Raw genomic sequence first — 14,743 nt, 5'->3', positions numbered from 1 at the left:
AAGAGAGACAGAGAGAGGCAGAGACAGATGTAAAAGAGGAGAAGGAGGAGAGAAGAAACTAGTGTAAGCTTAGAGATTTATATTCCTCTTCCTTATTTTCAAAGGTAAAACCAGTAATCCACAGCAGGATCCATGTGTCAGCGCGCTTTAGAAAACCACTTCAGGAACCCTGCACGATCTTGTAAGTTGAAGCCCTTTCCATCATAGTTGGGATTGGCTTTGTGTCTTCCTTTTGCTTTGGAGTTGGAGTTTTCTAGGCATTATCTGTTTCAAATAGTGTGGTTTCTTTCCCCTCCTCCCTCCAGCTTGATTGCAAATGGAGACCTCATAAGCCCCGCTTCTCGCCTCCTCATTCCCAGAAAAGCCTTGAGTCAGTGGGATCACGTACTACAGATGGTCACGGAAAAAATCACGCTCAGGAGTGGGGCTGTCCACAGGTAGGTAAGGCCTGCTCCAGGTAGGTGGAAGGGCTCGGGATTGTTTGGACATATTCCTTGTAGGCTCGGGAGCTTCTGGTTCCTAGATTTGACTTTGGGTTTCCCAGTTGGGCTCTGTTTGCCTCAGTTTCTTGATCAGTAAAATGGCTATGCACCTATTCTTGTCCCGTGGGATTGTTCTAAGGAATGAGGCAGTCACATAAAGAGCTTCCATAGCCCTTGGTCCATCGAATGCCATTAGCAAGAATTAATGGTTTTCATACCTTCGGTTTTCAGCGCATGCGCAAGCAACCACAAATGTGGTAGGACTTTTTTTTTTTTTTTTTTTTTGAGAGAACCAGCTTATTAACTCTTAGTTAACTCTTTTTTAGAAGATGCTTATAATTACTTGAGGATTCAAACTGTATCTCCAGGATAAAAAAATTACCAAACGCCAGGAGATGATTAAGGCGTAGGCAGGTTAGAAAAGATAATCATCTAAACTTAAAATATCAAAAGCTTTTCCTTAGTCTTTTAAATTTAAGTAAACATTGATTGAATTAATTGAAATGGTGATTTTTAAATTTTGAAGTGTATGAAATTATCCCTTGATGGATGCTGACTTGATTTCTTTCAGGTGGAGAATAAACAATATAGAATTAATATGCAGTAATACGGGTACCCACCAATCGAGAGTATGCACTGTACACATATAAATACTTGAAATCCATTCAAGGAGTTTGCCTTAGTTCTCTTCGATATCTTTCTCCACCCAAGCCTCGAATCTATTACATCGATGGAATCCACTCTTATTTTCAAGTTCTTAAGTTTGTTATTATACACACACACATGACAATATATGCTCTCAAATAACTGTATATTTTGTCTTTTATTTAAACGTGTGTACAGATTAATGTATACATATTTACATTATTAATGTATATGTTAAAAGCCTTTGAGATTTTAAATACAATTGTTCTTATTGAAAGCAATTCTTTAAATGTGGCAAAAATTCAAATGGCACAAAGTATAAATTAAAAGTGTTTTTCCCACTTCAACCTCATACTCTTTTGAACATTTGGAAATATTCTATGCATATGCAAGCATATATATTTTATTTCTTAATGGCATAATTGTGAACACATATGCATATTTGTGTACAAATAAGTACATAGGTGTATGTACACACACACTCCTTCCTTGCCTTTTATTGAACAACAAACCTTTGAGATTATTCTTATAGCTAGACCACAAATAGCTATTTTATTATTCATATTGATGGCGAAGTATTCCATTTTGTGAGTGCGTGCTAATTTATTTTACGGTGTTCTCTAGGTAGAAATTTTTTGGTCAGTTCCAATGTTTGCTATCACAGATACAGGTCTTTGAACATAAGCAGAGTTTTCTGGAAGATTCAAGTTTAGAGCTGAATTGTATCATGTGGCAGATACATTTCTGATGAATACTGCAAAAGAATTTGTACTAATTTATACTCTCTCTAGAAGTTCATGAGAAACCCTCTCCTATGTCCATTTTTATCTGGGCTGTGAAACCAGCACAACATTTTCTCTTTTCATTCATTTGTGTTGGCTAAAAATCTCATTGTCTTGATGTTTGTTTATTTGATACACAATGTCTATTTGACTACTCCTTGTGTGCCAGAAATTATTCTAAGTGCTTTACATTTTTATTAACTCAGTGATCCTATGAAGCAAGTAGTGTTATACAACTTTCATAGACATGAAATATCAGTCAGAGCAGGAATGTTCCTTGTCCAGGGTTAAGCTGACAGTGAGGAGCAGGGCTGGGATTCAAGCCCAGCTAGGAAGCTGGTTCCAAAACCTGTGCTCTTAATTACTAAGCCACTCTGTAAGTAGATGACACATATATACATTCCACTATGTAAACTGTCACTTACCTTAGTGATTTATGATACTTTTTACACATTAGGGAAATTGGTCCTTTGTCATGTGAGTTTTAAATGTTTCCAGTTCTTTATATTTCTCTTGCATATAAACAGCTTGAATTTTGATGTAGTCAAATTTTCAATCTTTGTGATCATTAAGTTTACTATTTTAGATCTACTTGACTCTGAGATTGATATTTCTTTTGCCATCTACGTAAGTGCAATCTCACCCAGTAAATGATAAAGCACTCAAAGATATATGTAAACAATATACCTTCTCATGGCCAAATGTATATATTTATATATACAAATATATGTATTTATTACATCTATACATCATCCGTACATGTATATATACAAATTTATCTAAACAAATTCATGCAGAGAAATAAAATATGTGCAAATGCAACCTAGAAATGGAACCATACATCTCCTGAACACTTGAGTACTTAGCGAAACTTAATTCTTAATGTAAGGCCAGATATGGGCGAGATTTGATTGATGCTTATTTGGAACAAACCTGCTTTTCTTTAACAGAACATTTGGAAGTCTTTCTATGCATCAGTGCACTTCTGTACTACCAGCATCCCATATAGACTGGTTTGCTCTGAGTCTGTGATTCTTGTGTTTTGTGGCAAAGGAAGAAAACAGATCAGCCAGAGCAATATACAAGAAAGTGAAACTATGCATTAGGATTTCTTAAATGTTCTTTATCTGGTACCTGTAGGAAAAAGTAGTCTAATCTTAGCCGGAGATTTTGAGTTCATGGCTATGTTGCCCTTTAATTTTGAGCTATAAAAGTTAACTACTGATTCAGATCTAAACAGTGTGGAGGAACAGGGAAGAAGAATGTCTGGCTCCAGGCCAGGGGTTCTCAGCCAGGCGCAGTTTCCTCCAGGGGCAGCTGGCAGTGTCTAGAGCTGGGTTTGGTAGTCACAGCTGGGGATGAGAGTGCTTGTCACCTCCAGCTGGCAGAGCCTCGGGTGCTGCTCAGTGTCCTGCTGTGAACAGGGTGACCTCCTCCCTCACCAACCAAGAGCCTTGGGTCCCAAATACGAACTGTGCTGCTGCTGCAGAAACCCTGGCCTAAGGCAAGGCAGGAGGAACAGAGATCTGGGATGTGTGGATGTTTAAACTTGTAGGGCCAGAAGTACCATGCAATAAACAGACTTTGCTATCTGTGTACTAATGACACAGATCCATTTCAGGGGGTGGGTGACTATTTTCCGTGCCCTGCAGGGCTGCGTATAATACAGCCACTTATGTAATCAGTGAACAAACACAGAGCTCAATGACTTTTGTTTTTATCTTTGTAAAAGTTGATAATCTTTAGCATGTAATGGAAGAAGGCTGGAAATTTCTGTAATGATCATCTTGAAATCTTTCCAGCAACTGACTTGTGAGAACCTTCAAAAATATGCATTGTTTTCCTGGTTTAGTTTTCTAATGGTCTTTTCTCCTCTCCCCCTTAAAAAAAAATCTGCGGGCACTTCAGATCATTTGGTAAAATTATCACTGCTCTTTTAATAAGTAATACATTAATTGTGGTTCACAGCAGCCTCAGAATAAAGGAAGGTGCTTGTGAACTCCTGCATGGGAGTGGGGGTGAGGTGGGATGCGCTTTTTTGCTAGGAAGACAGGCACGAATGCTATGCAGTTCCGCATCAGTGCTGCTGGCCTGGGCTCTCCTCCCTCCTGCCTCAAACCTCCCTGGTTCTGACCGAGTCTCTCTGTGGCTGTGATACTTCGCCTGGGAGCTCTTCTTATACAGAATGTGCCCAGCAATTTGTCAGCCTAAAAAGTATACTGAGAAAATGCATGTAAACAATGTCGACAAAATGCAAGTAGAAAATTTAATCTTTCATCATAACTGAGCTTTATTTAAAGCACCATGTCTTATGGAAGGCTTTTTTTGGCGGGGGGGCGGGGAGGGCGTGATAATACTGGTGATGAAACTCAGGGCTCCTGAGCTACTTTCCCAGCCCTTTTTATTTTGAGTCAGGGTCTTGCTAAGTTTCCCAAGCTGGCCTTGAACTTGATATCCTTCTGCCTTAACCTTCTGAGTATCTGGCTGTACAAGTTATTTTTCTTCCACTAAAATCGTACTATGGCAGTACTATAGGTCACCTATTGGATGAAGTCTTTACTAGATAGTAACCAGATCTACAATGTAAACTAGGCTTTTCAATGAATCTAGAGACTCGGAGACATTTATAGTTCAATCATTAGAAGAATAACAGGATGTTTTAATTTACTTTATAAATTAAAGCAGTTCTTTCAATGCTTGTTAAAATTCAAATTTTTGGCATTGGTATTTTGATAGACTTTATACTTTAGAAGGAAAGCTTGTTGAGAATGGGGCGGACCTGGAGAACGGACAATTTTACGTGGCTGTCGGCAGAGATCGGTTTAAGAAATTGCCTTACAGTGAGTTGCTTTTTGACAAGTCCACCATGAGGAGGCCTTATGGGTAAGTCTTCCTCACCCTTCATCGTCTTCGGGTGTTAGTTATCACTTAAAATAGCACTGAATCTTTGTTGACTACAGTTATATTTTATGTAACTGACAATCTTATCTGGTAGAAGGAAAAGCATGCTTGATATATGTTGACTTTTCTTTTTTTTTTTGGCTATAGGAGCTATAACACCGAGATCTAATTGTTTTGGAATTTATAAAAAGACTCTCATAGTATTTTATTTTTTTAACTTGCACTAAATTTATAGTAAATATAAAGATATATTCCTGTGAAGAACATACGGAGAAATGAGCTGCTCTCTATAAACCTCATGGGAATCTTAGTATCTTAACAATTTATCTGAACCAAATAACTTTTTTCAGTTGATTTGGTAAAAGCATCCAAAAGTGTTAAAGAAAAAAAAATCAACATGTTTTATACCTCTTCTAAAAACTGTAAATTATAAAAGCATTATCGTTGCACTTGTACACATCACCAGCTGAGTGCATATTACATGCAAGCTTAGGATGCCACTTGGATTGCATATGATGGCTGTGAATGTTTTGGTCTCCATGAGATGTCATGCCTCATCCAAGGTGCTTTATGTCAGCTTAGAGGGTGCACAGCTGGGCTGCGCAGGACAGCTTTGGCCCCCAATCCAAGACCTCTTGGCCTGGTCACTGTGCCTGGGATTCATCTTGTATTGCTTTCCGCAGTGATTCTGTGACCACTTTGCTGTACAACACTGAGTTTTGTGGTTGTCCACTGCAGAGATCAAACAGACTCTCCCTGAAGTATTTTCCATGATTTTACAAGTTGTGTCACTTGGTAGGGAGGCTGGCTGAGGGTTCTAAACCAGTAACAGAAGAAAGGGAATTTCAGGGGTGGGGCATGAGCTATGCAAGAGCACGTAGTTTCTCAGAACTTTAGAATTATTTACCAGAAGACTTATTGCTAATGATCTTTACTCATCCGTGAAATCAAGTCAAATTTCTGCTAAGGACACTGGCTTACCCTACTGTGAGCCACAAGGTGTACTTGGCAGTAAAACGAAAACTATAATTTATGTTGGCCTGTTACTAAGATTTGCCTTTATGTAGGTGTCCTACCTGTGCAGACTTTTAGCTGAGTCCTAAGATGGGTCTTTTCCTAAGACGGCAGATATTCTGTGATGCAACTTACAGTATAAAAAATAATTTTTTACTTTTGGTGACAATGAGTACTTTAAAAGCTTCCTGAATGTAAATGGCATTATTTCCTCTTTCTCTTCTATGAGAGAGAGAGACATAGTGAACATTACAAAAGCAATGAAAATTTATGTTTTTTAAAAAACTCAACCTGGAAGTTGATACTTAGCTTGAGACATGATTCTTTTAAAATATAAAGAGAACATTTTGGGGTTTAAATAAAAGTGCAATGAAGATATTTAAATTTATTTTAAAGTAAAACTTTATTTCTAGGTGTCATTTTAAATAAAGAATGCAGGGAAACATTAAAAATCATTTGAAAAGGAATTTGGGGATTTTACGACAGTCATTATGAAACTGAGAAAGTATATGATACCTTCTGTGAGACACAAAATGTCAGTGAACAGTTGACTTCTGCGTGGGCTGACAATTGTGCTACATTGTATATTATTTGTAAATGACATCCAGATGTCTAAATTGTGATTTCTTTCCACAGTCAGAAAGCTTCTTCACTGCCTCCTATTGTAGGATCCAGGAAGTCTAAAGGGAGTGTAAGTATCAGAAGCGTTCCTCATTAATGCTGTATATTTCTATAGGAGAGACTGTCCTTTGGGTTTCAATTAAAATCAAAGAATAAGACTTGACTGTCTTCTGGCATATAAACAATTATGTGAAACAACTCTAGAATTTTAATGTTATAATGAAGGACCTAAAACATAGCTAATACTTTTGTAATATAGATTTTAGAATTTTTTTTTTACTTATATAGATACCACATATATTTTATCATATACTTGGAATCTGGGCAGTAACACATGCAATTAAATGAACCATCTTATCCAGTCACACCAGCGGTCAAGTCAGACTTGTTTTCTACCTCTGAAAAAGATTCAAAAGGAAGTTTGATAAGAAAATGGTAATCTCCTATTATTTTTCCCTAAAGGATTGAGAATCATTTCAAATAGTTCTATGTCCAAATCTTTTCAATTTGTCATTCATTCATTATTTGTTCTACGAACATTCATTAAACACGTTTTGTAGGAATGGTGACAAGCTGTTAGAGGTAATTTTTTAACCTGTTTTCAGTGGGAGCCTACACTCCCCCACAGGATGGACCCCACATCCTGCTGTAGTGCCGCTCAGCGTGAGCCTTTCTCTTCTTGCCTTTTTGAAATCACCAGTAATGACCAGGACTGTTGTGGCATCACCCTGAATTAATGAAGCAACATCCTGACTTTTTAAAATAAATGACAGATGTTCAGTGACACACACCATCATCCCTTTTTGTCATTTGACATTCTTGAAGACGAGTTGAGGGTGTGTAAGTAGTGCTGAGCTCAGCACAACAGACAGACACTTCCCAGCAGTCCTCTGCTGGGTCTCTTGTCCTGTTTCTGACAGTGCTCTTGTCTTCAAGAAACACAGGATCTAATAGAAACACAGAAGGGAGCCTGCAAAGGCAACAAACAAGTGAAAGTTACAAATCAAAGACATGTGAGGTTGGTGACTATGAGGAGGACAAAGAATCAAGGAATTGGTGAGCGCTGGCAGCCAGGGCGCTGAGCCTGCGCTCTGCCTTGAGGACCACTTAAGACTCAGGTGAAGGCGGACAGGGACAGGGACTTGAGGCAGCAGGGTGGAGGGCAGGAGGAGACTGCACAGGTGAGAAGCAGTTGTGCTGGCTGGCAGCCATGACCCCTGGGGGCTCCATAGTGCGCCACACTCTTGGGGGAGCGGAAGAGTGAACTGCTGGGGAAGTCCAGGCATGCAGAACATGGGAACTGCTTTTGTCCTCTTGTTTTTCTTTATTTGTTTCTCAACCCCCAAGGCCGGCATCCTGATGAGCTGCCTTTGAGATGAAAAAGGAGGCACAGAGAGCAGCAGCCACCTGTCCCAAAGCTCCCCCTGAGCATGCAGCAGGGAGGGATGGAGCCCGGGGCCTGCCCAGAGCTCAGGCCCTGACCCTGCTGGGACAGATGCTCATGGCAGATGGACGGCTAGATAGCAGAACAAAAAGTTGCATTTTTAACCTTTGGGGGAACCTTGGATCTTTCATGCAGGGAAAGACTGAACATGACGGGAGGATTTCTCCTCAGTTGTGAGGCAATTGAGTGGCTTTGGTATAAGGAGCCAGGAGCCTGGGCCAGGGCCCGAGGTAGCCAGAGGAGATGACTGTTTATGAAGAATCAAAGGATTGCTTGGTGATGGGATGTGTAGGGCGCAGAGAGAGGTGGGAGCCAGAGATGATCATAGAGTTTCCGAGCTGGGATACCAGAGATAATGACCATTCCATGAAAAACAAAGACTCAAAAGTATCAACCATTTCCGTGCTGTGCCTTGGAAAAATGAAACGCTAACAGCTTTTGTCCCCCTCACAGTGTCCTCACAGCACTCTGGCTCTATCTGCCATCCATTCAGCATGTGTTTACTGAGCAAGTACCAAGTGCTCTACCCCCTGCCTGGTGCATAGTGGTGAAGAGACAGGGACGCAGACCCAGGGAGCATTCACTGTGGTCGCGTGTGTGTGTGTGTGTGTGTGTGTGTGTAGTCGGTGGATAGCCAGACTTTCAGTTCACAAATGTATGAATAATTTCTGATAGCAATAAATGCCATGAGTGAGCTAAAATGTGGCAGGGCATTAATTTGTATAAAATCGTCCAGCACAGACAAGTGGAGGAGCCACACATTAGCAGGAGAGGTGACAGAGAACCCAGATCCTTCCTGAAGAGCATAGCATGGGAGAGGGCGACAGGAAGGCAGGTTGGTCTGAACTAGAGTCAGAGAGGCAGGAGACAGAACCATCCCACGTGGGCCGGGCAGGGTGTTTGGATTCTATTCCTTGGTGGGGTGCTGGGTGGGGACCTTCCAGCAGGAACAGTGTGATTTAACGCACGTTTTTCTAAAGCTCCTTCTGGCTGTGGTGTCTGCAGAGGTGTGCACGGCAAGAACAGAAGAATAGAAGCAGGAGGCTGAGGGCCAGTTGGCGTCCACGCACGTGTCGCAGCCCCTGTAATTCTGCCTTAGTGTGGGTGGTTGATGGACTCTCTATCCCCCATCCCCCACAGCTGTTCTGAGGGGTTTTCTGGCCTGGGCCCTGTAGGGGTCTGGAGATCCCTAACACCACGGGTGTGGAAGGTGTGTCCTAAAGAGGGGACAGGACGCACCCTGCTATCAGATAGGGATGAGCTTAAGAGCACGCCAGATTTGGGAGGCAAAACCACAAAACAAGGCCATATGTTTCAGGTGGTAAGGCAGGTGGGGGGCTCTTCAGGAGCCCCAGTATCACCCCGGTGTGTACAGAGGGTGTTCACTGCACCCTTCGGTGTGGGGAGGAGGGGGGGGGGAGGTGGCCCTGGACTCCCGGCAGGGAGCGCCACTGAGGGAGTCACAAGTGGACTTTTAGCAGTTTAAGGACAGGCACTGGGTTCCTTTAATGCGTAGGGACTCCGTGTGATAGGAGCAGAGGAGGCGTGAGCTGGGGACTCTGAGAGGTCTGCTGACCTCGACCTCCACCCCGCTGCCGCTGGAAAGGGAGAAGAGAGGTGGAGGGAGCCGCTGGCCTGCGCAGCCCAGGGGACTCGCGGGGACCCCGACTCGGGACAGCCCGGGATGCATTCTGCGGAGCAATGCGGGGACCCAGGGCAGCGAGCGAGTTAGAACAATTTGGGTCGCGATTGTATCTCTAAGAACAAAGAGAAGATGCGAAAGAGTCACCCTGGGTTACTTTGAGTTGGGGAAGGCTGGGGCCAGGTCGCCGCGTGGGCAACGGCGCCCCCTACCGGAGAGACGGGTCAGCGCCAGCCAGGAGCTCTGCCTGGTCCGCAGCCACTAAGGGAGTGCAACACACCAGCAATATGACTCAATGGTTTAATAACAGTAATTTACAAGATACTGCGATGATTTCTAACTTTTTATTAAAAACTGCATGCTTGTCATGAGTAGCTATCACAGAGTCACTGCGAGGGAGGTTACGCACGTGTGGTAGTAAGGTCCTCATACCCTGCCAATTGCCATGGGGAGAAACAGAGTCCCGGTGGGTGGTGGGTGGCAGGGCAGCTCACATTCGCCCTGCCCAGCAGCTGCGGGAGCAATGTCAGCCGCAGCCGCCATCCAGACTCGGCTCAGAGAGGCCCCTGGCACACACCAGATACCCCAGACTGCCCCTCCCAAACCAGCAGACTTGATGGTCGAGGGTCTATTGTTTCCTGCATATGTTTCTGAGGGCTGGAATGGGTTTTCTGTGGTGATGAAAGAAGCCAGAGTTAGTGGATCCTGGGGAAGAGCCTAGAGAATTGTAAAAAAATCAAACCCAGCCCGAGTCTCTCTAGAGTAAGGAGTGATGCAAGGATTGGTTTTGGTTGTTGTAGGTTTGCAGTCCTGTGAACATATACAGTGAATATTCAAACATTATTATTATTATTATTATTATTATTATTATTATTATTTTGTGCGTGTGTCATTAATACCCTTCCAAATACTCCCCCTCACCTCAACACACTTAGCCCATTCTTTTTGACACTTTCTGAAGCAGCTCTGGAAGTCATTTTTCATGAATAATTTTAGGAGGTGTGATTAAATACGCGGTGGATGCTGCTGTGCTGAGTGCTATCCCGCAGAAAGGCACAAAAACACAATGCCGCGTCCTCAGGCATCCTATTCAGCGGACCTGCCACAGGCAGCTTTTGGCCTTTCCCCAAATTCCAAACCGCTGTGAAAGGTAAGCAGCTTGAATCCATTCTGGGCATCAGGGCAGCCATGACAGCACACCTAAAGTCATTCTGGACAGAGGACCTCCAGAGCTGCTTCAGAAAGGACGGGGACACTGGGAAAAGTGTGTTTTAAATGAGAGGAGTATTTAGAGGGGATTAATAGCAATAGGTCTTTTACAGTAATTCGTTAAAAAATTAAGCGTTCACTACATTTTTCAACCCTACCCCAGGTATTTATAGGCAGGGCAGTGGTTGAAGCCCAACATGGAGGTCTAGCTTTTTGTAGGATGTGTCCTATAAAATTGGACCATTTCTTGATTCTTTCTGTTTTGAGATAGAGCCATAATCATTTACTTTGGGATGTATGGTTTAGGGAATCATGTGATGTAAGAGGTGCTTCTAGTTTTTCAGTGTTAGAAAGCTTCAGTTTATAGGAAAATCAGGGCCTGAGCAGTGAATTCCTTTAGTTGTAAAACCCAGATAACAGCACTTACTAAATGTGGCAGGTATCTCTGCTAGTACGTAGGTAGAACATAAGAGGCACTCAGTTTTATCAAATATTATAGCCGTGCGAGTTGGCAAAGCTGCTTCTATCTCTTACGCTCCCCAAATAACAAGGGCCATAGCTGTATTCAGATTACAGGTCAAATGCAGGGTCCATGAAAGAGAAAAGAGAAAAGACTTCCTTCCTTCCTGCCTCCTTCCCTAGCTACAGATCCTTTACTTACCTGTCACATATAATAGGTATAATCAAGTACTAAAATCAGTTTCCCTATCTATATAATGTATGTTATTTATATATTTATATGCAGTGAGCTGTATATTTATCTTCTGTTATGAGAACTTCAGCAGAGTCAGTGTTTTTTCTTTTTATTGAAAATGTCTCAATTGTTTCTGGCTGAAATACAGAATGATTCTTTCTCTCACGTTCATTTACTTTTTGCTCACCGAATTCCTGGCAATTAGTCATCACCCAATACTGGACGTGTGAGGGATGATCAGCTATCAGAGCTATAGCACATGCAGGTGTTTGAGTCAACTAGCCTTCTTCCAGTGCTCCCAAATCACCCTTTTGAGTGTCCCTGTCAGAAATGGAGTAAATCAGAACTTCCCTATGTGGTCAGCATAACAAGGATTAGTAAACGGCGTCCATCTCCTGCTTTGCAGGGTGAGGTTTCTCCTCCTCCCTGGCTCACCCTTTCCTAATACACCCCAGAGCACCGGAGCATGGTCCTGCTGGGTGCCCTGTCCCTCCCCCACCTGGCTCCATCCTGGTGCTGTAAAGTTTAACACTATCTTTGGACCTTCTAGCCACTTGTGAAGGTCCCTTGTGAAGGGTTGCTGCTGTCACCTAAAGCGTCCACAATTTAAAAATCTTGGGATGAATAGAATCCATTGAAAATGACTGAAATATGAGGCTTGGTTGATGGCTTTAGAATGTCTATTATAATTATATTAACAGTTTTTTCTGTTAGCTTATGGTCTTGCTAGAAAGAATTGCTGAAAAGAATGGAAAAAAGAGAAGAAAATCCTCTGGTTCCAGCAAATGTAATAATTAAATGGAAACTGTGTGTTTGAATTGCAGTTGGAATAGGAAATTAAATTATGCAAAAACTGTTAGAGATTTGAACAAGTTTCCATACTGTTAATAAATCTATGCATAATTCATTTTCTTGTAGGCTATGACAAAATAGCATCAATAACTACATTTGTAAGGCTGCAGATTTTTCTATTCTTAATTGGATGATGGCTAAAGCCATTTAAATGCTTCTGGATGACTGAATATATAAATGTTTAAAATGAGTGGTTATAATAGGTTTCTAGCTAGATTTGTTTATTTAATATTACTACATTTATTTTAACATTTTAGCATAGTACAGATGTTGCATACAGATTGCACCCATTATGGTGTGAGTTTGGTATGATTTTAAAGAAAAAGACATTAGCTCTCTGTTCCTGGAGAAAGTACTCTGATACTCATCCTCAGGCACTGGACCAGCCGCTTTATAATGAGCCCATTCATTCTCAAAATACACCTGAAGGTAGTTCAACTGATGGAGAAACTGAGGCTCAAAGAAACTAGAAGTTAGTCCATGGTCCCGTAGACAGTGACAGAGCTGTGACTAAGCCAGGGATTTGGGGTCTCTAAAACTCACACTCTTCACCACCTGCAGCCTGCACCTTGCATGCTCAGTTGAGGTGAGCACCGAGCATCTGGGCGCCCAGGCTGCTGTGTTGGGAGTGGGTTTCTTACTGGAACAGACAGCTGTTCCTTGCAGTGGCCATTACTGGATATGGCTCCTGGAGCTGCACCTAGGTAGTGCCAAGAGCCCCTGAGAGGCACCCTGGCACTTGTGCTCAGGTGCCCATTGTTGGGGGGGGGAAGGTCTTCACTGTGAGATCCATGTGGGGACCAAAGGCCACCTCTGATCATGCCATCCCTTGTGGCTGCCTTACAGGAGCAGGGACAGCGGGATGCTCATGGGGCATGAGATGCTTGTACCTCTACTTTGCTCTGCATTTGCAATTCTTGGGGACCTGGTGGCCACCAACAGATGAGTTACAGTTGGAGCAGGGGTTGTGTTTGTACTGCTTATACACAGTGACAGCTAATTAAGAAACTGTTTCTAGATTTGTTGATCAGAGAGAGAGCCACTGCCCATCCCCATCCAGAGACCCCTGCTGTTCCATCAGAAGTGCAGAGAGAAGAGTGTGTAGAGGTGTCCAGCTTCCTGGGACATTAGGCAGGTCTGAGTCCCATGTGTGAGCTCACAGTTTGTGCGAGCAGTCATTTTGAAGCACACCTAGTGCATATTAAATGCTGAACCCTTGTGAGCTCTTGTGTTCATTCTCCTTTCTCTGCCAGGCTCTTCTTTTGCCTCTAGGGGGATGGATTTGAGGGAGCATGGCATATTGAGGGACAGTCACACAGTCACTACTCTGTTGTATTGTCCACTATCAAGGGTAGGTGCAGACCAGGAATCCTCTGGGGGAATTCCCTTGCCGTTGCTAAGGGTCCACTCTTTCACCACTTAGGGAAATGATCGCCACTCTAAGTCAACAGTCAGATCCAGCGACAACTCATCTCCTCAGCCTCTGAAAAGGAAAGGGAAGAAAGACGACGGGAATTCAGAAAAACCCACCAAAGCGAAACAAAACATAAAGTCGAAGAGTTCACAACAAACAGTTCTTAACAGCGGTGAGTTTGTCATTGTTGTATTGCTGCTGTTTCATATTATTATTTTAAACTGGTGATGCAGTTTTATTTATCAAATCGTTTTTCTAGGTCCAAAAAAAGTGCTCTTTATGGCCACTGAAGGTGACATTCTTTGCAAAGGCTGTGTTTTACCTAAGAGATGATCTGCTGGTTTTCAATTCCTGTTTATAATTGGACATTTTGCTTTGAGGTCATTTGTTTCAATGCCAAATAGTTCCTGAGGTGCAGTTATTTAGAAAACATAAAACTTGCCATCCTCTGCTCCCACCCAGAGTGTTCGATTTCACATATTTACCATCTACTTTTTTTTTGTCTTTTTCCTTTTTATCAGTACCAGGGATCAAACTCACAACTGCCTGCTTACAAGGCAAGTGCTTATGCCACTGAGCTAAATCTCCAGCCCTCTTTACCATCTATTTTTGACACTGGTCTTGTTCATGGGTCTGTAGCCCTGCCCACATGTGTTGTGATTTGTTTTTAGATACAGATGGCTTTTTCTGAAAAGGAATACTGTCCAAGAGAATAATAAATGCACAGAAACTTTACTCAGAAGCAATAACATCTCCACCAAAACAAGAGATGTAGTTTTATCTTGCGCAGGCAGGAGAGAGATGATATAATGTAAATGTGAGACATTTGCATTAGTCTGAAGTTTCACTCCTGTGAGCTGACGTGGAGTGAGCATAGGAGGACCGCACTCATCACGGCAGGAGCTCCCATCACAGCCTGGTGCAGAGGCGCTGGTTTTGGTTCCACTCCAGGCATGTTCTCAGTGGGTTATTGTCGGGGTCGCTCCCGGCCGGCAGGAAAGACACACGACAAAGTCTGGCGGTGTGCAACCTTGCCTTTATTT

At 42.6% G+C, this 14,743-nt stretch overlaps 1 protein-coding gene across 3 annotated transcripts in view; it reads left to right on the top strand.

The window, feature by feature from the left end:
* The window catches only part of Dcdc2 (doublecortin domain containing 2), a 166,441-nt gene that overhangs the window by 51,999 nt on the left and 99,699 nt on the right, over nt 1–14,743 (top strand). For all 3 annotated transcript variants that reach the window (XM_003468766.4, XM_063259954.1, XM_063259955.1), the window contains exons 4-8: nt 105–181; nt 306–437; nt 4,646–4,792; nt 6,461–6,515; nt 13,710–13,872. In XM_003468766.4, the coding sequence (XP_003468814.2) occupies nt 105–181; nt 306–437; nt 4,646–4,792; nt 6,461–6,515; nt 13,710–13,872 (574 nt within the window). The remainder of the gene's footprint in view (nt 1–104; nt 182–305; nt 438–4,645; nt 4,793–6,460; nt 6,516–13,709; nt 13,873–14,743) is intronic.

This window comes from Cavia porcellus, unplaced genomic scaffold (genome assembly GCF_034190915.1).
Source record: "Cavia porcellus strain 051 isolate PalLab524CR breed Dunkin Hartley unplaced genomic scaffold, mCavPor4.1 scaffold_13, whole genome shotgun sequence".
NCBI lineage: Eukaryota > Metazoa > Chordata > Mammalia > Rodentia > Caviidae > Cavia > Cavia porcellus.
The sequence above is the reverse complement of the archived record's forward strand: the minus strand, read 5'-3'. Positions and strand labels throughout refer to the sequence as shown.